Genomic DNA, 24,656 nt, shown 5'->3' with positions numbered 1-24,656 from the left:
AATTCATCTAAGAATTAAATACTCAAGAGACTCTACCCTTAAGGTTTAACCAATTAAAGATCCTAAAATACTGGAAATCGGTAATCCTATATAACTGATACCTTAAGTACAAATTAATTTTGGTAGTAGGACAAGCATTATAAATTGCCCTGTAGTTTCCAAATGTTTTAAATATTTCAAAAAGCACTTGTAAATCTATAATTATGAATTAAAAACAATTATTTTAACAAGGTAGGACAGAAGGCTAGTGTTTAAATCCCAGGTCTCCTTCCAAAGAGATGCTTCTTTGATGAATAGAGAATGCAGACTTTGAAGTCAGAACCAAGTTCAAATTCCAGTTCCGCAATGACTAGCCATGTAACCCTGAGCAAATTAAATTACACATGTCTCTCTGTGTATGTGTGGGTGTGTGTGTGTGCGTGTGTTGTGGCTATGTAAAATTAATAGTATAATGTTTGATAAACATTATTATCTTCCATCCTTTCTGTTCTTATCTGTTATATTCAAGCCTCCTTCTGAAACTTTAAAAATGATTTTATCTTGAAAATCCCTTTTAGTTCTCTAAGTATGAATCTGAAAAACACATTTCCCTGTTCTCAATTACTGAGTGTTACATATGTACCATTCCATAACATTTTAAAATATAATATAAATATAAATGCTTTTTAAAATATCTTTCACAGTAACTTTTTACTATAACTCCACAATCTCTTCAACAACCCCAAGGCCAGCTGTATTTTAGAACTGAGAAATTTTTTTTTTAATTTTAGAAATGTAACAATGTGCATATATTGCCTAATTCTCCCACCAGGATCAAGGACAGCAAGCTATAATCAAACATACTGATATTTCTGCACCAAATGATAGTCACACTATAAGTAGGATAAATAAAGACTATTAAATAATTTAATGCATTGGGCAGGCACAGTTCTCTCGAGGATCCCCCAAGATTCCCATTCTCTGGTCAATCAGATGCTAATCTAGGTCATGAAGAGACCTTGCAGATGGAACTAAGGTTACTAATCAGCTGACTTTAAAACACAGAGATTATCCTAAATTATCTGGGTAGCCCCAGTGTAATCACAGGAGGGAGCCCTTAAGAGCAGAAGAGGAAGACAGAAGAGTCGGTCAGAGAGAGATGATAGAAGACAATGGCAGAGAAAAGATGAGGCAGAAAGGGGAGGTCAGCGTGATTCAAAGGCTGAGAAGCACTTGGCTGGCCATTGCTGCTTCTGCAGCTGGTGGAAGGGGCCACTAACCAAGGAACGTGGGCAGCCTGTAGAAGGACAACCCATGGCCACTGCCCAGCAAGGAAGTGGGACCTTAGTCCTACAAACTCAAAACACTGAATTTCGCCAACAATCTAAAAATACTTGGAAGTACACGCTTCCCAGAGCATTGAGGAAGGAGCACAGTCTGGATGACACGTTGACTGAGGCCTGTGGGACTGGGCAGGGGATCCAGGTGGGCCAAGCGGTACCTGCACATCTCACAGAAGCTGAGATAATCAATTTGTACTGTTTCGAGCTGCTGTATTTGGGGTAATTTGTTACGGCAGCAACACAAAACTCACATGTGTGTGTTCAAGTGAAGTCTTATATGCTAAATGAGTTACTGCAAATTTGCAAAACCTTTCTGTGTTCAGAGTTGTGGACTTTCAGAACGGCCCATGAGGATTCAGAACTCTTTATTTCTGTTATTTAAATATGTTCAGTGAGTTAACCAAGTCAAAGAATACTAATAAGGCTTGGAACTTTCACTAAAACCTGGTTAGTTAGACAGCGGTGGGGAGGGGCAGAGGGAGAGAAAGTCTCAAGCCGACTGCCTACTGAGCACAGAGCCTGACGTGCGGCTCAATCTCAGGACCCTGAGATCATGACCTGAGCCAAAACCAAGAGGTAGACACTTAACTGACTACACCACCCAGCTATCCCATTGTTATTCATCTTCTAAAAAAAAAAACAAAAGCAAAAAACCCTCTAACAGTAATCTCAGCTCCTAACTCCGTTTTATCCTAAAGTTTTCAAAGTTAGCCAGTCCTTTCAAGACAGGTGACCTCATACCAAGTCTATAAAAGAAAGTGCCTCTGTTAGCTAACAATACTTAAACATTCACAGAGCACCTGACGTGCCAGTCATTGTTCTGGGGTCTTGGTATGCATTAACCCATGTAATCTGCCAATCACCCGAGAGAAAATACTATTACCATCCCTGTTTTACAGATGGAGAAACCCAGGCACTGAGCAGTTAACTGACTTGCCCAAGACCACACAGCTAGGAACTGGCATAGACTTTAAACCCAGGCAGTCTAGCTACAAAGTCTATGCTGCTCACCATTTGACCATATTGCCTCTTTGTTGGCATAGGTACCATTTAATCAAACATCTACAACAGGCACAACAAATAATAGCACCTGCTACTCCAGAATTTATAGGCTGAATCTTTTTCTATACAAACTTGTGCACTGATCCCTCAAGTCCTTCAGGAAACACAGTACATTATTAGCCAGCCAACCAGCCCCCATCTGCTACCCAGGGTTTCCCACTATGCTACCTTGTCTCTCCTATTACATTGTGAACTTCTGGAATGTCCTGTCTACTCCTGGATCTAAAATCCCAAATAATCTGGTCTCATGGCCATGTTCCTATTACTGCAAAGTAAACTCCTGGTGACTGACTGAGTGGCCAAATCACCATTTTCCAGCTCAATATAATACCTCAGGTCAGAGCAAGCTACACGGGGCCCGGTAAGGAGTCTTCTTCAAACTAATCTGTAATAGCCAAGCTTGTTAAAAAAAAAAAAAAAAAAAAAGACAATAACAACAACAAAACTGGTCACAGTTTTCAACAGGACTTATCCAGAAGACATTACTTATTTTTCTTACAATATGAGTGAAAATAGTTTGTTAATTACTGAGAAACTTCACCAAAAAATTTCCTCTTGGGATACATGTAAGGGGGTAAGTGGCGCTAAGTATGGAGTTGGACTGGGTCTGGACTATATCAAGATCATGAGAAAAAATTAATGGCATGAGGTGAATGTCAGAGGTGAAAAAAAAACAAACACTAGATCAGCAGTTCTCAAACTTGAATGCACATCCAAATCACCCAGAGGGCTTGTTAGAACAGTTTCCTGGGTCCCACCCACCAGAAGTTCTGATTCAGTAGATCTGGGTGAGGACCCTGAATGTTCCTTTCTAACAACTTCCTAGATGTTATGGATGCTGTTGGTCCAGGGATCACACTGAGAAGTCACTGAACTTGTTGGTCTGGGGTGGAACCCAGGTACTGGTAGTTTTTCAAACTCCCCAGGTAATTGTAACATGCAGCAAGAGCTGAGATCACTGAGCTTTGGAAAACTGTTAATGAGGAAGACAGTAATGCAGAAACTAATGTCGCATAGCTGGGGTAAACTTGGAGGTAAGATGTCCTTGGGAGGGTGGGTTTGCAGGCTAGGTTATGACCTGTGTGAGAAGTGCCCTTTTGGACATCAAAAGGAGAGAGCTCTTCTGGACATTTCCCAGTAGCAGTCAACAGCGTACATGAGGGAAAACCTGAAGCCTCTCCATCCGGACCCTGTGATTCCTAAAATCATTTCTGCAGAGGAAGGAATAAATCCACATCTGTTATTTCTCTAAAATCCTTTGGTATTCATATCCACAGCCATGTGTTACTAGTTAACTAAAAGGCCTTTAAAAACCCACTGCCAAAGGGCTGCTTCAGAACCCTGTAACCACTTAGGCTTTGAAGACTTATCTATGCACATGGTAATTTTTAATTAGCAAGTTTGTGTGATTATGCACTTTAAACGCAGGGTAGGTAGCAAAGTGAGAACTGGCATTTTCTGTGACATCTACTGGGCTTTGTTTTCTGCTACAATCTGAGCCACAAGCTTTAGATGAGGAACCAGAATGGGATCAGAGTCAGAAAAAGATATTTTTTTAAGAAGAGATATGAGTTAGATCCACCTCAATATTAGATACAGAGAGGCAGAAAGTAATGGGGCCAAAAGATTAACCAAGTGGCAAGAGATACGTGATCTCCACAAAGTCCGGCTGAAGAATAACAATCAACCGCCTTCACTGTGAAATTCACTTTAATTAATAAAAAACTACTCACATAATTTTTGTAAAAAAGAGGAGTTTTTTTTAATAACATGTTATTGTATATCAGAAAACTTAGAAGCTTCCACTATTAAAATGGTTTTTTGTTCTTCCTCTAAAGATTATTGTGCAAGTGTTTGGAATCCCTCAGTGAGGTCTGGTGTAAATCAGGGTTCATGGGTTCTAACTATCCTTTGAATTGGCCAGTTCTGTGCATATCGTGCTTTCTGTGCAGTAAAATCTAAGAGATATTACAGTGCTCAAAATCGTTCCGTCTTCCTAGCTGGCCTGAAATACCAAATTTTAGAGTCAATCCTTTGAGTAACCCCAAAGAGGCAGGAACACCTCTAAAAAGTCACAGGCACGGACCAAGAAAGGGACCAGAACCAGCCAACACATAATCATGGACTAATTTATTGGTGAACAGGTGATTAATAGGACCAAGGTAGCTGGATGACCGCCCAACAGGGGCAGGACCTATTGCATGTGACTGGTATGGTAGCGGAAGGGGCAAAGCAAGGCTGTAAAGGCCTGGGGCATCCTGACTTCCCTACAGAGGGAAGCTACTGGTTCAGGTGGGGTGCAGAGCCTACAGCTGGAGAGCTAAATTTCACAGCATGGCTAGACCTATCCTTGGGCAACCTGACATTCAATACTTCTAATCTGATTATTCAGCTACTTAGGTAAAAGTTACTAAAATGATAAAAAATTAAAGCAATTTATTACAAGGTCTCAGTGAATATGAATAATAAGATATACATGGGATTACCAAAACCAATGAATAAAATTCAGTAAGGATTCCTAGGTTTTACTGCCATGTGACGTATTACTTTTTGATAAAGGGAGCTCCTCTTAGATCAAGTATAAAAGGGTGTGCGTTTAGATCGGAGGATTCTCATTTCAGCAAGTCTGTGGAATGAACTCAACAACAGTACTACAATAGCACTACAATCTATTCTTTGAAGGTCACCTTCAACAAAGAATTCTTTGGCAGACCCTGATGGCTATCTCTCAAAAATCTACCCCATATGCCACTGGCTAACAGAACCCCGAATGGTTCAGATATCCTACCTTCTCCCATATGACGGGGGGCAAGATGAACTCACCCTACCTCTGGGGTGATCCTGATTAGTATCAACTAATCACAGAAATACCTTTACCTTTGCCAAAGACTGGGTTAGCAAAAAGTTTGGACCAATTCTGGCCAAGACGACTTTGGAAGTTTCAGTTAAGGGGTTTTCTGGTTCCCTACAGTGAGAAAGAGGATGAGGTAGTCTTTTTGTCTTTTCTGTTCTTGAGAATAATGGCAAAACAGCAAAGCTAGAGTCGCAGAGGTTGGGGCTGCCCAGCCTTTGGATTTATAATTATGCGAGATAATCTTCTACTATTCAAGACTCTTTGACTTTTTTTCTTTCACTTTCAGCCCAAAGCATCCTAACTAATTCATTATCAATATGTGCCATCAGAAAACAGTTTCATAGTACCATAAGTAAAATCATCACCTATGGTAGACCTAAAAAGTAATACGACCTATGGGAATCAGGAATTATTCTGAAAATCAAAACCACTAATACAAGAGAACTTCTTATTAAGTTAGCTCAAAACATACCAGGGTTTTGTTTTCATGATTAATCAAATTTCCATACCACTATCAAAGTTTTCTTTCACAGTACTGACTTTCAGACTCAATCATGTAAAAACCTGACAGTCCTCCACTACCAGTCAGATCAAGTCCACAGTCCTTAGTGTAGCAAATTCGACCTCACTTAGTTAAGCCCCATCTGACAAAGCAGCTTGGCTTCCTAGCCCTTCTTGGCTCCCTGAGCTTGATGCAACTCTCCCCAGAGGACTTTGACATCACCATACCATTGTTCGCCTCCTCTCTCCTTTACATAATCCCTGTCCTCGAAAAATATTGCATAGCTTAAAACTCATGAAAAAAATATCCTTTTTCTGTGAAGTTTTCCCAGAAGCCCTTTCTGGGTAAGACTGTTCATTCTCTCCCGGGGTTGACATCACTAGAAATGGCTTTGATCATCCTGCACTGTATGTCACTGGATAGGTCTCTGTTTCCTCCACTTGGTCAAAGGTACCTTGAACAATAAGATCATTTCTCTGATCTGAGTTAAAACTGATTAGGGTATACAGATCTCTAATCAAATCTCTTTTGGTTGGAAGAGAAAAAGACATTAAGATTTTCACTTTGGGTCGGGAAACAAATGTAGTTCCTTATTAATTGACTGTTTCAACCTTGGGGATACTAAGAACTTAGCCCCTTAGAACACCAATGTTTCTTCAAAATTCTATCACTTCAACCCCCCCCATATGATTAACTACCATGACATTCTGAAAAAGCTGTATCTGAGATCCTTTATTTTGCTTAATTATTATGTAAGGTAGTCCTCCCCAAAAACATGCAATTGAAATGCTTTTGTCATACACTCTGTGTTGGTTCAACATTTGATTAAAAATAAGAATAAGTGATAGCTGTCAGTCTTCGGCTTTTTTACGTAATACGATGATGATGACATACAATTGAAATAGCAAAATGAAGACAAGTATCAGTCCATAAACCAGTCACCATAAAAAAAAAAAGAAAGAAACCTGTTCTAAAGTTAAAAGTGAACCTGGTTGTCCCATAGGTAAGAAAGATTTCTTGTTGTCCCAGGAGGCAAAGAAGCCCTTAAAATTTAATGGGGTCATGTCAAAAGGACATAGGAGCCAAAATGAAAAGGCTCCCACCAGCCAACTTTGGGATAATTTGAGCATCATGAAGAATAATTAACTGTAACTGAATGTAAACACTGCATAAATAAAAATCCACACATCCATCCTACATTCAATTTTTTTTAAAAGAGAGAGATGTACCTTTGTGTTTAGGGATGCATAAAGAGGTGATAAAACTATAAAGAAAATCACTGAAATGATTATCAGAAAAGTCAGGGTGGCTGTTTCCAGTGGTGGGGAAGGAGAGAGTATATGCTATTGGTTTAGGGAACACCGGTAATATTCCATACCTGGGTAGTGGTTAAACTGGTATTCTTTATAATATTTTTAAATTGTTCATATATGTTATTTGGACTATTCTAGTATGTGTATTACATTTCAATATTAAAAGCACTTAAAGAAAATAAAAGTTTTAATCTGTCACAATGTAAAAACATGAAACTAGCCAACAAGGGTTGGTGTCTGCAGACAAATTACCAATAAATATCTCCAGCAAACGATATCCTTCTGTTCAATAAAGTTCTGTCACACTACCGTTGTCACTGTCCACACCTGTGTCATGCCCTTTCATACGCTGTCCATCACTGTCTGCATCCACACCCAGTCTCATCTGTCATGTTCTTGAGGCCAGGGTCCTTACCTTCTCATTTCTCTATCCACAGATCTAACAGTGTCCAACATGCACTGAGTGTTCTATAAATGCTGAATGGACATATGAGTGAATGAATAAATAAGTGAATAAATGAGAAAACTGTATAAAACAAATTCTCTTCTGATACTTTCAAGCTTCAAGTCACACATACAAATAATAATCAATACCAATGCATTGATTGGAATAGCAAGTTCATTTTTTTAAAATGATGTATTATCTCTGACAATGATGTTAATAATAGCAGCAAAGAAAAATAAATGTAATTAGTTTTCCATTAACCAGGAAATAGCATGTAAAGGGAAGTAATACTATATTTAAATACACTGATACATAAAACATAAAAGTCTGATTGGGGGGGGGTTCTTTTTTTTTTAAGATTTTACTTATTTATTTGAGAGAGAGAGATAGTGAGAGCACGAGCAGGATGAAGGGCAGAGTGAGAAGCAGACTCCCTGCTGAGCAACGGGGAGCCCGATTCAGGACTTGACACGGGTCTCCAGGATCGTGACCTGAGCCCAAGGCAGAAGCTTAACTGACTGAGCCACCCAGGTGCCCCTTGGGTTCTGTTTCTGAAGAGATTTCAGGATCTTTGAGTGCTCCAGGCCAAACATAGGATTAAGGATTATCACCATACAATGTTATAAACTGTTTAAAGATTGTGCCCAGGGGCGCCTGGGTGGCTCAGTCGGTTAAGTGTCTGCCTTCTGCTCAGGTCATGATCCCAGGGTCCTGGGATCGAGCCCCACATCAGGCTCCCTGTGTTTCTCCCTCTCCCTCTCCCTGTGGCTTCCCCTGCTTGTGCTCTCTCTCTCTCTGTCAAATAAATAAATAAAATCTTAAAAAAAAAAAAAAATCGTGCCCAGTCCATACTGGTAACATAGATGTTATTTTAGTTAAATTCTTTGTGTCAACTTTCCTTTCTTTTCTTTCCTCTTTTCTTTTTTAACTAATTGTTTGGCAAAAATGAGTCAGGATTAAAAATTAGTTATTTAAGAACATGGGTGATATATGGAAGTGTTGAATCACTACACCATACAGCTAAAACTAACAGTACACTGTATGTTAACTAACTGGAATTTAAATAAAAACTTAGGGGTGTTTGGTCAGTAGAGCATGCAACACTTGATCTTTGGGTTGTGAGTTCAAGACCTATGTTGGGTATAGAGATTACTTAAAAACTTTTTAAAAATTCTAAAAAATATATTTTAACCAAAATTAATTAATTAATTAATTAATTAAAATTGTGACAGGGAGCTGGCCTCAGTCAGAACATGTGACTCTTGATCTCAGGGTCATGAGTTCAATCCCCATGCTGAGCATGGAACCTATTTAGAATAAAAATTTAAAAATAAATAAATAAATAAATAAATAAATAAATAATCAGGCATACCATATTGATTCCTTGTTCATGTTTCATAAAATAAACAGGGTTCATACAAAACTGAATAGAATAATTGTTTTATACATGATAGGAATAATCTCAGCTCCAGGGCTTGTGGAAATACCTACTTCACATATGAGTAAGTCAAATATGGAAGAGATGATGTGTGTGTATGTGTGAGTGATTATGAAACACAATGATTTAAATAAAGCTCACTTTCAGTGTCCTTATTTTTGTTTTTTGCTTTTTTTAAAGATTTTATTTATTCATTTGTCAAAGACAGAGAGCAAGAGAGAGAGCGCGCACAAGCAGGGGAAGCAGCAGGCAGAGAGAGAAGCAGATTCCCCACTGAGCAGGGGCTGAGCCTAACGTGGGACCCGAGCCCAGGACCCTGGGATCATGACCTAAGTCGAAGGTAGACGTTTAACTGACTGAGCCACCCAGGTCTCCCCAAATTTAGGTGTTTTTATATGTGCACTGAAAAAAATGAGTTATTTAAGCTTTCCATCTGTTTCTATTTAATATACATGCAAACTTCCCATAACTGTTGTTTTTTATCCAAAAGATGTTTTGAAAGAGCCCATTCGTAAATGAAATTCTGATGGTTTAAGTTCACTGACATATCCTGCATCATACACTTTAAAGAACGAAACTTAAAGTCTCTCGTGGAAACACATCTGATTAAGCTGTAAAGCTTGACTGTTTTTAACTTTTGACTCTGGAAATAAAGCATAAGCAAATAGGAGGATTAATCGTTCATTTGCTAATTCTTCTTCCCTCAGGACATAAGCAGAGAGAATACAATAAATGGATTTATTTTAGGGGAAATCTTCCATTTTTGTTTTTGCATGATAGTCTCTCTTTTAAAAGAATAGATCATGGAAGCTAGATTCTCTAGGCTAGGACTAAAAAGAAGTTATCTGTAACACCTATTTATTATGTCTCCTGGAGAGGGATGTGTATCTTTGTGAATTGAAGAGGCCCATCTGTTTCACCCATGGTTTTAAAGGACTATTGACCCTCTGAGAAGCAGAGGAGGAGGAAAGAGCAGGGCAGCACAGAGAATAACCTCCAGAGAGACTGCCTATGCCCCGCACTTCTATTGGTCTCGCCTCTCCAGCACGTCTGAATTGGATAAAATTGAAGTTACTGTGAGCTAATGATCCCAGTCAGCCACCATAAGGTTCCCTTAAACAAAATATATAAAGATTACCTGAATTTAAATATCAAATTCATATGTAAACACCTTGCCATACACATTCACCTAGTATGTATCCTACCATATGTCTCTAATTTTCTTCCCTGAGAGCAAGGGATGCAGCCCAGCAAAAGGTCCCGCACGGGGCTATTCCAGTGTCGTTCACACAGAGGTACACCCCAGTTGCAAGGGTGCTGACAACACTGACTCCATCTTTAGCCCTCCATCTTGCTCATGCCCGTGCAGTGACCTCCCTTGGGACCACGTGTCCCCAGCCCCGTGGAAGTTAATGTATGTCCTGGCCAGGACGTGGGGAGGTCTGCTCTGATCTTCCCTAAAGTGGCACACAGAAGGTGCCGCTCTGGGCAGCTAGTAGAGACGACTGGTGTACAAAGGACCCGCTTTAGATAACCAGTTAGATCTTCTGGCACACATGGCACACGTTAGATAACCACACTATGACCTCACGACCACGCTCTATAAAAGCAGAGGATTAAGGTCTGGACTTGGAGGAGAACAGGGGCGGAGAACAGCTGTGTACTGCCTGGATCAACCATCCACCCGATTTCCCTCTGTCAGTACGTTACCCTGAATAAAACCGTGTAAACCATACGGAGTGGCTGCCTTCATTTCTTAGTCTCAAAGTGCCTTCTCACTTTGGAGGATACAGTATGGACCTTCCTCCACCTTCTAACACCAGGGCCTTTCTCTCCAGATCCCCTAGCTTTATAGCAGGCACCCATATGTCCTCCCAGCTACTGTTCATGTGACGGCAACCAGCCACCATGCTGCAACAGCATTCATGACCCCTTCCTATCATCACGCCCTGAGGCCACCCCTTGCTGCCTGTCCATTCTTACCCTGTGATTCTGGGGCCATTTCCGGGAAGGAAGCTAAAGTTGATCTTTATCCTTGACCAGTTTCCAGGAAAAGTCTTAAGCCTCTGTAAAACTTTAAACAGCCAGGCTACTAATCTTTCTTTGTTTCTTAGGATAGCATGCCTAGCACTAACACTTCTGCACCATTCGAGGTCAAAACTGTTCAGTTTTAGACTAAATAAAAGAATCGTCAAAGAATAACATAGCCACACTCCTTGAGAATGGTTGTAGTCAATGCTCACGGGACAAGAGTGTACAGTACAACCTTCCACATCAGATCTCATGGGCTGAGAACTTAGACCAACAGCTGAAGCATGAGAAAATACACCCATATTCACAGTGAGTGATAACAGATTGATAAATATTTTTTGCACATGTGAGAAAAATATTTCAGAGACTAAGAACAATAAGCCAGCTCTATGCAGATGGCATCAGCTGGGGGTAAGCATGTACCTTATACCTCACCCTAAAATACAGGCTTTACATAAAACAAATATTGCTATTACAGAACAAGTGTCCGGTTACTCAAATTGAGTCTTTCGCCTTGCAAAGATTTTGTTCACCCAATGCTTTAACAGCCATATCATAAATTTAAATTTATATTAAATACGTCCAGGGAACCCAATTTGTTGTACCTGCGAAGTTCCCTGTAGTTGGATTATCTACCACTATCACTGCTGGATAATTTAGCAGAGTTCAATAATTTGGCAACTGGGAGAAAAATAGCAGTGAGCTCTGATAATTTAATCTTCAACGTGTCTCCTAAACATTATGAAAACTCCAGAGTTTCTCTGCAATTATGCAAAAACATTTATTACAAGTTTCATTACTGTACATTAAAAGTATTTATTATATCGAGCAAATTACATAAATCTATAACAGAGAAATATATAGGAATCATTTTAACTATAAAAATAGTACTTATATGGTTATTTTCCCTAAGAAACTAAGGGCCATAAATCGTGTTGGTTATACTGAACAATTCTGTAATTATTCTATCTACAATTTAAATAATATACTCATACATGTGTTGAAATCTCAAGATTCCCCTAGTAAAAAGAGCAGCTAATGCTAAAAACACCTTGAGGTCATATTAAACAATCAGATGAAAGACAGTGAGTCTGTGCTAAGGCTGTACTTTTTAAAAACAAACCAGAACATGGAAAGCTTAAATAGACCAGTAATAGGTAGGTGTATAGGGACCTGACCCCCGTCTGCTCAGCTCTGATCCATTCTTATAAAAGGACTAACTAGTTTTCTCCCCACCATGAGTTTGGCCTTCTGAACCCTATAAAAGGCTCCAGCCCTTGGGGTCCTGTTGCCTCTAGAATTCCTTCCAGATGCCTCCTCCAAAACAATTCCCGAGGTCTCAGCTTTAGTACTGGGTCACTTTCTGGCTCTTGGCCAGGCATATCTAATGCTCCCTATACTCCACTCACCCATTCTCTTTTGCTGTGGGCTTTGCAGCCCAGGTCTGTCCAACTAACTACCAAAGCCTTTCTGGGCTAAGCCCAGGAGACTTTCTGCCTGTGAAAGAAAGTTATAAAGTCTAGCGTTAGAAGTCACAGTTTAAATCTACCATTTATTAACTTAGAACAAAAGAACAGAAATGAAATACGATTCAGCTTGGTATAAGAAATATGTGGTCTATATAAAGTAAAAATGGTAGAATCTTATCCCTTAAAAAGTGTTAAGAGCTCAATATGTATTTCAAAGGTAGAGTTTTATTATGAATCAAAGAGCATAAGATCATAACCATGAGAAGCATGGAGCTCTTTCCAGACTTGCAATGGACATGGAACTGAAAACCTGAAAGCTTTGCAACTATTTATACCTGCCACCACCCCTCTTGCAAAAGAGAATGTACAGAAAAACAGCTGCTATTGTACCATTAAAAAACTAAAAGTCAACTCTGGAAAACAGTTTAGCATTTCTCAAAGCAATTAAACATAAAACTAAATGAAAACTTAAATCCACACAAAGATTTCCATGTGAATGTTCATAGCAACATTATTCATAATTGTCAGAAACAACCTGCATGCCCATCATCAGGTGAATGGGTAGACACAATGTGATATATCTATAAATGAAATAATACTCTGAACTAAAAAGGAATGAACTGCGGACACATGTTACATCACAGATGAACTTCAAAACGTATCAAATAAAAGAAGCCAGACTGAAGAATGCATATTGTATTATTCCCTTTATACGAAATGTCTGGAAAAGGCAGATTTATAATTACAAAAAAGTAGATTAGTGATTGCCTGGCCAATCACTGGAGACAGGAATGGGGAGTAAGTTTAGATAAGAATGAGGGATCTTAGTGGAGAATTGAAAAGTATTTTAAAACCGATCTTTGGTGATGGTTGCACCACTCAGTAAATTACTAAAAAATAATAATAATAATAATTAAATTGTACACTTGAAAGGAGTGAATTTTATGACATGTAAAAATGCCTCAATAAAATTGTTTTTAAAAATCATGTTATTTAGGGGTGCCTGGGTGGCTCAGTCAGTTGAGGGTCCAACTCTTGATTTCGGCTCAGGTCATGATCTCAGAGTGAGACAGAGCCCTGTGTTGGGCCCCATGCTCAGTGGCGAGTCTGCTTGAGATTCTCACCCTCTCCCTCTGCCCCTCCCCTCACTCACGCACCCCCCCCCCAAAAATAAATGGATAAATCTTTTTTTTAAAAAATCATGTTGCTTAATTTATGTGGCAAATATGTTCCTAAAAGTTTGTATACTTGAGGTTATACCTGATAAGCACAAATAAAAGTAGCAGTGAAAAAGAGGATATAACAATAGGTACAGCAGAAATTTTAGAAGTTATTTTCTAAAAGCACACACAAATATACACCCATTAATCTCAAACACTCCATGATGTGGACAGTTCTTTGGGAAAATACAATCTTCCAAAGTTGGCTTAAAAACAAGTAGATGAATATATCAATATCCATCAAAAATTATTGCTTATCAAAGACTTATCTCTTTAAAAGGTTGCTGGACTCCTCAAAATAAGGACTTTTAAACACTAAAAAATATATATGTGACTCTGACAGTCCACAAGATAATGTTTCAAGGAATTTTGTTGTAAGTAAAAAAAACCTCATTTTATACAGCTTTTTAACTGATACAGTCTCATTCATTACTGCTGATATAAAAATTCTAATAATATAACAGCATATCTATTTTAGTAGCTAGTAATGGAGTCCCTAAAGAGACTGGATCTTAAAATTCGAAACTAGAAACTGCCTTAAAATCAGCTGTCACATTCTAAAATAAAAAGTAGAATTTACAATTGGGCAACCCTTCCTTTTTGGGGAGCAGATCCCCCCCGTAAATCCTTGCAGTTCTGTGAACTCTTCCTAAGGTCTGAACCAACAGAGAAAATCAATTACACTCTTCTCAAGGTGTTAATTGCAGAACCGTGCCAAAACATGTTTGCTGTTTGTCAGCCTGACCCATTCCTGAGAACTGTCTATCCTTGTCTAAGCACTGGATCAGAGAAAATTAGGAGCCAGAGCTAATGCAGGAGGGCTGTACAGTCCTAATTTAGTCCTCACCTCACGTGCAGCAGGAAAGACTGTGACAAGGAAAATGTACTTGGTGTTCTGGGCTATACTCACCACACATGGAATATTGTTTAAAGTTCAATAAGCCATACTTTGGCAAAGATACCATCAAGCCATGGCAGTCAGGTCAGATCATAACTCTGAGAGTGGGGGTCCAATTTCACTTTCTGAGAATGGACGTCCCCACTGCTTTTTGCACTGAAATAGAATGCAAAATGCTTTGGACCAGAGAAAGAAAGAACGTACCCTTTCCTCTGCCTGTCTCTGAGCAGAGGCTATGTCTGCGCCCTCCCACTGGTGGCACCGACCCTCCACAAGAAGGGCGTGTAGATGGGTTTGGGCTTGTACGTTCTTGGAGTGACCACTTCTGGCCAATGCGAGCAGCCCTCCCTGGGGAAGGGCAGCTGTGCCCAGCAAAGCAGCTGTCATGAGGCTCACTGCAGGGGATTTGTCAGAGGCAGAAATAGAGTGGCAAGGTAAAAGACAATAACAAATCTCATAAATAGTTGAGGGACACACTTGAAGATGGAGGTAACTTGGAGCAAAAAAGCCAGCAAAGGCTTGTGCTGTAATAATTTAGATACAAACGGGAGGCGTAATTCCATTCTGTAGTCACAACTAGAAAGGCCAGCAACATATGGGCTACAACAATGAATTATGCAACATGACAAAGTTGTCAAATAAGAAAATCAACATGTTCACTCAAATTGACTAGTGGGATTCAATAAACTCTAATACTCATTCCCATGAAAACAAAAAAAAATTATTAAACAAGATTTGGGATATTGCTTTATCATGATAAAGACTAGCTCTCAAAAATCAATAATCAACATTCTACTTAACAATGAATACCAGAGATATGCCTATTACCAAAAGAACCAAGACAAAAATGCTATTAGCACCAAGTAATAGAGACCAGGAACTTCTAGGAAAAGCATCAAGGTGGACAACAGTAATATGAAGTATCATTTTGGAAAGAAAAAAAAAAGCTTTCATGATTTTCTACTTACATTCTTTGAAACTAGAAAACCCAACAGAAACAAAAAAAAAACCCATTAGCATTATTAAGGGAATTAATAAGGCTCAACACAAATCAATGACTTTCTTATATATCATCAATAACTAAATTATAAAATATAGAAAAATATCCACAGTAGCAACAAAAACTACAATTCCCATGAAAAGGTTCTACATGAAATATTCAGGACCTATAAAAACCTAAGTACTACTCAATTTTACTGAGAGACAAACTAGATGCTAAAATTAAAAAAAAAAAATAGACAATGGTATTGGATGGACTCAGTACCTATAAAAACATGTACTTTTCCCAAATTAAAATATAGGTTTAGTGACAGTCTAATTAAAATTCCAAAAGGAGAATGACAAAGTTATTCTCAATTTCCATATTAGAAAAGGCAAAAATATCTAAGAAATTTTACAAAAGAAAACTAATAATGAAAGAGTTTTCCAGGGCGTCTGGGTGGCTCAGTCCGTTAAGTGTCTGCCTTCGGCTCAGGTCATGATCTCAGGGTCCTGGGATCAAGCCCCACGTGGGGCTCCCTGCTCAGCGGGGAGTCTGCTTCTCCCTCTCCCTCTGCTCCTCCCTGCTGCTCATTCTCTCTCTCCCTCAAATAAATAAATAAAATCTTAGAAAGAAAGAAAGAAAGAAAGAAAGAAAGAAAGAAAGAAAGAAAGAAAGAAAGAAAGAAAGAAAAAAAGATTTCCATGCTAGATTTTAAAACACTACAATAAATAAATAAAGCTATAATAAATAGTATGGTGGTCCCAGGCCAAATAATTAATAAATAGATCTTCAGAAGAGATTGCTTTGGGAAGACATTAAAATATAAAATAACTAAATACGATGAACACAGGATGATAAAGTCAGTGGGGAAAGGAGAAAGGAGTAGATACTACAAGATACAGTGTGGGAAAACCAGTAGCTTCTACTTGGACTATCCTCCAAAGTCTTTTCTGTGGCCTATGAGGCCCTACATGATCTGGGTCCTGCTACCTTTCCAACCTCATTTAATAACTACCTTGGACTCACCCTGTTCCAGCCTCTTACTCACCTTCTTATCTTTCAAACACACTAAGCTCAGTACTACGTCATGGCCTTGACACCTGGCAGTTCTCTCTGCCTAGGGGCCCCTTCAGTTCAAATGTCATCCCTTCAGAGATAGCCCATCTCTGACAACTGCTGCTCAAATAGCATCCTCGCCTCCACACCAGGCACTTACTACTAATGGCACTGTCACCCTCTGAAATTATTTGTTAACACAGTCATTATCTTTCTGAAAGAGTAGGGTGAGTCCCTCCTTTTTTCTACCAAGTCCTCACAGTCTAGAATAAGTACTTACTAGAGGCTTAGATATGTCCATATATGTGTGTACATATGGGTATGTGTATCCATGTATGGATATGTATACATTATATATACATATACATGTGCATGTGTACACATATGTTTAAATACATATATGTGTATGTGTATAAGATGAAGATAAGGACCCTTACTGGCAAGGACCATTTCATACAGATTTATCTTCTACACAATAATTTTGTATTAAATGTACATATAAACAAATATTTGCCATAATGAATTTAGTTGAACAGTAAGATATTAAGTTACAGATTTATTAATAATAGCGAAAGACATATTATGTTATTTAGTATCATCACATAACATTGTCATTTAATTATAATCTTATCCCCATTACTTATTTTTATCTACACTGTAAATAGAGCAGAGTTAAGGAAATGAGACTTCCCGACCTAACTTCCAATTCAAGTTGGAGTCACGCCCTATCTTTTGCCCAATGTGATTTCTATTTTTTTTCTGCAAACTCAAGAGTGCTGGTGGAAAGCAATCAAGAGGTGACTAATTGGTAAATGATTCTGCTAAATAAGAGAAGACAAAACAGGACTTGGCCGTTTGAACAGAATTTGGATGCTTCTTGTCTGATCTTGTTCCTGCTTCTCGCTCTCCCCAACCCCAACTCTATCTCTACACCCCCTCCCATTTGGCAAAGGCAATCCCATCTGCTGACAGCTGTCATGTCTGCGTCCCTAGCTATCCTCCCCATCCCTCACTGTGAAATAGGGAAAAAAGACACTGATAGAAGGATCCTAAGTTAGAGAAACTATTTTTGTTCTAACTGGAATAAGAAGAAGGAGAGATTGTGTAAAATATAATCAAAATTTAGGAGCAGGACCATCCAAGATCTGGGAGCTGTATCACAGACTCCCTTCCCCAAAACAGGCTATAAAAGATGGGTTCCTTCTTCCTAATTATATGTTTCACATCCTAAAATAACTAACCACATCCATGTGGAGTATCTGCTTTTTTGTGGGGTGTGTGGGGATGGGTGTGTAGGGGTATGGGTATGCCCACATGTGTGTGGTTGCCAGGTCACCTGTTGTAAAAGGATCAAGGAGTACTGAAAGGAAATTTTTTTCAATATCTGGGCATCACTCTGGGCAGTTTATCCACTTTTTTAAGAACAGAGAGAGATTTACAGGAAAAGAATTGTTCCAATAATACATACATAATATATGTATTATTATATATGTAGTGTATATATAATTACATATATATATATAATATTACATATATATAGTACAAACATCTTCACTGAGTCTTTCTATTTCGCAGGAATGTTTCACAATAAAGTATAATACGAGTCACCGATCTCTGAAAAGGTCCAGTGTGACCTCAGGACCAGTTTGACCAGGTCAGGCCATATGTTTGGGTTTTTTAAATATATCTGTCCTAAAGAGTGAAATTTCCCAACTGTGTGACCCCATGAAAACTAAAAATCGCTTGACAAAACAGGAATTGGCTGTGCTTTTCATGTGTAAACATTCCATATTCTTTATATGCCCTCTATAGAAATTACAACCCAAAGGTTGAACTCATAATTGGGTTATAGATAATTTTGTTTACTGAACATTCAGAAGGAATATTATGTAATGATGCTTTTCCTTCCATTCCAATCTAAAGTATATATTGCTGGGTCCATTCTGCAACTGAAATCCAGCCACATGTAGACTTATTTAATTTGCCTCCAGTTTAAAACAAATTAAAAAAAAAAAAAAACTCTACCAGCTCCACAGCCCAAGAATAGCTTCATAAGAAAAACAGCTTTTAAAGAATATATTCAGGGATGCCTTAACCTCAGTCGGTTAAGCATCTGCCTTTGGCTCAGGTCATGATCCCAGGGTCCTGGGATCAAGTTCACATTGGGCTCCCTGCTCAGCAGGGAGCCTGCTTCTCTTTCTCCCTCTGCCTACAGCTCTCCCTGCTTGTGTTCTCTCTGTCAAAAAAATAAATAAAATCTTAAAAAAATTAAAAAATAAAGAGTATATTCACTTTTTTGCCTTTCTGCTCCTTAACCAACACAACATACATACATACATATATATATATATATACATACATATATATATACCATAAAATGAAAACATTCTTCACAAAAATAAAAAATCTTTTTATCAAATCTTAAGGCTCTTAAAGCTTAAAGAAATCAGCGAACTGCCACCTATGTGTAATAAAGATCCAATGTAAAAATAAAAAAAGAGTACATTGTATATTCCTCAGCCCAGGAACCTCCATTTATGTTATTATTTTATACTCTGTACTTCTTGCAATTTCAAATTTCCACTGCAACAGGAGGGAAAATGCCCAATGGCAGTTTATGCCCATATCTCGAAAGAAATTCTGCTCTACACTTAGCATCCCAGAGGATCCATCCTCTGATAAGTATGGCCCATATGTGTTTCGCCTTAGGAACAGAACATTTTGGGGCTGAGATTTCTCCAAAGGAAGTGAAGTGGTTTAGGGTAGAATGGACATGAATAAGTATCCCTTCTTTGAGAACTGAAAATCAAGGCTTTACAAATGTCAGGAACCAGAAACCAAGGCTGGGCCATCCACAGGAATAATGATTTAAAGGAGGGAAGGAAGGGAATTTCCAAGTGTGGACTTTCCCTACTTATGCTATTAAATTTGATTTTCTCATGTTAAAAAAATTAAATAAAATTTAAAAAATAAAGGAGGGATAGGAAAGAGTCAATGAACTAGAAACCTAGGAATCTGACTTTCCAAATCACACCTATATATAGATGCTCAGCTTTTGGAAGCTAGCCCAAACACTTTTCCTCTGTTTCTTTTTTGCTGCTTGCCTTCTCCCCAGTTGACAGCCTCCATCTTATCTGGGCTTCTCTGTGTCCTGGCGAATTCCAGCCTCTGGTTTCTAAGTTTGTATGGCTTCCCAGCCTGGAATTTAGTACCTATTCTGCACAGCCGAGGAAGGAAAATATAGCAAGCAAGGAAAGAAAGTCTCTGCCCTCAAGGTGCTTACATTCTAGTGGGAGAAAAAAGATAACAAACAAAATAAGTAATTAAAATACATACTATTAATTGACCATATGACAAGGCTGGTATTTGAACTTTTTCACCTGCAAAAATGGCGATTTCATATGAGTCAACCTATATATTAAATGGCGATGAATATTATTTTAAAAATGAAGTAGAAGAGAATAGGTAGTAAGGTTGATGAAGGATGAGGGCAGAGAGGGTTACAATTTAAAACAGGGCAAACCAGCATCCCTGGGTGGCTCAGTAGGTTATGTGTCCAACTCTTGATTTTGGCTTGGGTCATGATCTCAGGGTCATGATCTCAAGGCCCAGAGATCAAGCCCCACAGCCGCTCTGCACTCAGCATGGAACCTGTTTAAGATTCTCTCTCCCTCTCCCTCTGCCCCTCTCCACCCTCCTGCTCACATGCTCTCTCTCTCTAAAAAACAAAAAATAAAATAGGGCAATCCCTTCCTACATGGTACAATTATGTGAGACTGCTTTTGCTACATTATCATTATTTTTCTAAGGAGCATGCATTCCTTTATAATGAGTTTTTTAAAACTTTATAATATCAAAGTTGCTGGAGAACCACAATGAGTCACCTAAACATGTAAATTCTAGGGCATTTACAGCAAGCAGGAAGATAAGATACAAATTATATTAACACAGTCTTATGCTCTATGATATTAGATTAAATACCATGTGGTACAAAGCATTTAATTATATATGTTCTAAGCCATTAATTTTAAAAACAAGCAATAAATTGTATTTTAATGAGCAGAGTAGAAATACAGTTTATGTTATTTTTTCTTTTTCAAAGATTTATTTATCTATTTTAGAGAGAGATAGTGTGTGCATACATGCATGAGCTGGGGGAGGGGCAGAGGAAGAGGGAGAGAAAGAACTCCAAGCCGACTCTCCACCGAGCACGAACCCCCATGCGGGGCTCAATCCCGTGACCCCGAGATCATGACCACAGCAGAAATCAAGAGTAGGCCACCCAAAGGACTGAGCCACCCAGGTGCCCCCATGTTACGTTTTTTAAATTTATGTTACATTTTTAAAATATACATGATCAAAGAACAAACAACTCCTATTAACGGATCATCCAAATAGTTTCCACCTAAAACAATGCTTTTCAGCACTTAAATTGTTTGTGAACGACAAAAATGTGAGAAGAGGGGAGACATACTTACAAAAGGTATCTATGAGACAGCTCAATTAAAAAATAAACTAGGAGTGCATGGGTGGCTCAGTCAGTTAAGCAACCGACTCTAGGTTTTGGCTCGGGTCATGATATCTGGGTTGTGAGATGGAATCCCACATGGGCTCAGCACTCTATGCTCAGAGCATCTCCTGCTTGAGATTCTCTGCCTGTCCCTCTCTGCCCCTCCCACACTCTCTCCCTCTCAAAAATAAATAAAAAATAAACTAATACTTGGCTTAAACATTAACACAACACAAATGGTATTATAACGCTTTGTAAATAAATTCCATAAAAACTAGGATACTAGTAAGACTAATTATTAAATGAATACATTGGACATGGCCTGGCATCTAAAAGGAAGATGGAATTCTCCTTCCAAATACTGACTGACCTAGCTCAATAATCTAACAGTTCATATGTGCCCATTCCCCAAAAGAAATCTAAGCCAGTACTGCTCAACAGAACCTTTTGCAGTGATGGAAATGTTCTGCCTTGTCCCATAAGGTAACCACTAGCCACACATAGCTATTGAACACTTGAAGGGTAGCTAACGAAACTGAAAAACAGAATTTCCAAAATTACATATTTACAGAAAAATCACAGTATCTTAAATCTCAAAGAAACTTACTCCCAAATCAATGCATCTAATGCCATTATTAGGAGTCACACATCATGCAGCCAATCCTCTGAATCACTGAGCAAAAAAGGTAACTCTTTTCTGCTGTTCTTAAGAAAGACAATTTCATACCCAAAATATTATTTTCACAATTAATTGCATTCATAGGAACTTAGGTCAGATATACTCTTATGCAAAATATTAGAGTAAGTCTTGCCCTCCACATTACCTCCTTCAATCTTTTACAGCTGTTCAATTTCAAATGGATAGCCATTTCCTGTTATTTGCCAGACTTTATAACTTACAATCAATAGATACAAAAGTTTTAAATGTAGTATGTAACTGATATGGGAAGATGAAGTAAAATACAGTAAGAAAACAAAACTTCACAAAAGGTTATAAAAGTGGATTGAGTGTGTATCTGGCAAAAGGAGTGCAGCTCAACAAAAACTTACTGGTTTAGCACGACGTCAAGAATAAAGGATGTTCCAAAGGCATCAACCTGGAAGCTTGCCTGGTCAACATGAGTCAACTGCAATATCAAAAAGATAAAAGGTACTTATTATTCAGCCATAGCAATCAGACAATAAGCAATTATTACGATGATTCAAAAAGGTTTATAATATCATAAATTAGAAAACCAATTCAACATGGAGATTAAATGAAAAAAAGTAAAACCGGCACCTTCCTAGAAGCCAAGCATTCACCAATCTGAAGTAAAGTAACACCTCACCCAATAAGGCAGGTGCCCTACCTTTCTGGTTTATCTCAAGTAGCTAAACAGTTCATTTCCAAGAAGACCACACCTCATTCATTTTACTCTATATTAAATGTCTGGCTCCTTTAAAATTAAACTTTGTACATTAAAAAGGAGATAGGGGATAATATGTTCAAGAGTAAAATAATAAGATGAATACGAGCTATTTACAAGGAAGATATCTAAATTTCCAAAAAAAAAACCTTTTTCATCCTACCTGAAATACATACTTTAAAAATATTTCAGTTCTAATTTACCAAACATAATTTCATAAAGGTTTCCACCTATTCCTAGAGCAAAACTGAATCTCTGCTACCTATTGAAAATATCACCTTCAAAAATTTGTTTAGGAAAAAAAAAAATCACTACTTCCTCTGCTATTCTAGGAACTCCCAGAGAAAATCACAAGGGACCCTAAAAAAAAAATGTAATGTTACCAATAACACTAATATTAACATATTGAATAATCATATGCATTAACTGAAGAGAAGGAAACAAAACCAATTATTGTTTGATTCTCCAAATATTAACTGTAGCTATAGGTAAGCAGGAGGACTATGAATTACATTTTTTGTTTATGTTTCTCTAGTATCCAAAATTTCTAAAATAAACTGCCTAATTCCAACAGTGAGAATAAAACAAACACTATTTTATAGATAAAAACCATCTGAGCAACCGTATTTAAGTAGTACGTGAGGCAGATGGTGTTACTGTTCCCAGAGAACCAGCACATCTTAAAAAAAGAAACATCCTAGGATTCTGTGGGCCACTTAAGGGCACCTCAATCGTCCCTGGGATTTTCACACACAGTAAGCTTATGGTATTAGGTAAGAGAGAGAAAGCTTAATTAATAATAACAAAGCTTTTTGGAAAGGACAATTCTTGTGTTTTTTTTTTTTTTTAAAGATTTTATTTATTTATTTGACAGAGATAGAGACAGCCAGCGAGAGAGGGAACACAAGCAGGGGGAGTAGGAGAGGAAGAAGCAGGCTCATAGCGGAGGAGCCTGATGTGGGGCTCGATCCCATAACGCTGGGATCACGCCCTGAGCCGAAGGCAGGCGCTTAACCGCTGTGCCACCCAGGCGCCCCGACAATTCTTGTGTTTTAAAGTATTTGAAATAAGTAGGAGAATGCCATACCTCAGTTGCTAACACATTCCAATCCCCATGGAACCCCAAGAATGAAGAACTATTTGGATACCTCTCAGCCTCATTACCTTATTAACCATTCAACTTTGACTCCTGGTTCTCCCCAGGTAATACCCAGGCTATCACCAAACTCTGGCTTTTTTTCTTTTTTATAATTTTTGAAGCCACACCTTACTCTTCATTCCCATATCTGCCACAGATCATATTCTCCCTGATCTAAAATTGACTCTTTACCAAAACCCCAAATGTAAGCCCCAGATTTTCTACTGTACCAAATACAAACTTTCTCTCCCTGGATATCAAGATCCTGCACAATCACCTCCCCCCACCTCAGACATAATGGTACCCAAGTCCCCAAGGACCCACCCGTACCCTATCCATGGTCAATCCTCCCTTCTACTCTTTAATTCAACAAGCTGGGTGCATTCCACCTTTTTTTTTTTTTTTTTTTTTTTTTTTTTTTTTTTTTTTGTGGCTTTCATTCACCACTTCCGTGGAGTGCCTTTCTGAACCAGACCCTTGGGTAGTGATCTTCACCAAGGCCATTTCCCAGAAATGGCCCCTATCCATCCTTGCAGACGTAGATGAAGCTCCTCTTAGGGCTGTCATAACAAAGTGCCCCAGACAAGGTGGCTTCAACAACAGAAACTGACTTTCTCATAGTTTTGGAGGCTGAAACTACAAGATCCAGGGGTAGGCAGATTTGGATTCCCTTGGGATCTCTCTCTTTGGCTTCTCTCTGTCCTCATATGGCCTTTTCTCTACACATGTGCACACCTGGCCCACCCTAATGACCTCTAAACTCAGTTACGTCTATAAAGGCCTTATCTCCAAACAGAGTCACAGCAGGGGTTAGGGCTTCAACATAGGAATTTTGGAAGAGACATGGTTCAGTCTTACCTCTCCTCTTCCATGAAGTCTTCCCAACCTTTTCCAACCTCCTTCTCCCCTCCTCCTCAGTACCGTTCGCTACAATATGAGGGCCTCAGGACTGACCAGCATCAGGTACTCAATAAGTATTCCCTAACTGACTCATCTGAGGGTTAGTTTTA

At 38.6% G+C, this 24,656-nt stretch overlaps 1 protein-coding gene across 10 annotated transcripts in view; it reads right to left on the bottom strand.

Moving 5' to 3' along the window:
* Positions 1-24,656, bottom strand: part of ADAM22 (ADAM metallopeptidase domain 22) — a 214,877-nt gene that overhangs the window by 159,334 nt on the left and 30,887 nt on the right. For all 10 annotated transcript variants that reach the window (XM_057304214.1, XM_044386276.3, XM_048212830.2 and 7 more), the window contains exon 3: positions 22,153-22,229. In XM_057304214.1, coding sequence (XP_057160197.1) covers positions 22,153-22,229 — 77 coding nt within the window. The remainder of the gene's footprint in view (positions 1-22,152; positions 22,230-24,656) is intronic.

Source organism: Ursus arctos, unplaced genomic scaffold (assembly GCF_023065955.2).
Source record: "Ursus arctos isolate Adak ecotype North America unplaced genomic scaffold, UrsArc2.0 scaffold_3, whole genome shotgun sequence".
Lineage (NCBI taxonomy): Eukaryota > Metazoa > Chordata > Mammalia > Carnivora > Ursidae > Ursus > Ursus arctos.
This window is presented reverse-complemented; position numbering and strand designations above follow the sequence as displayed.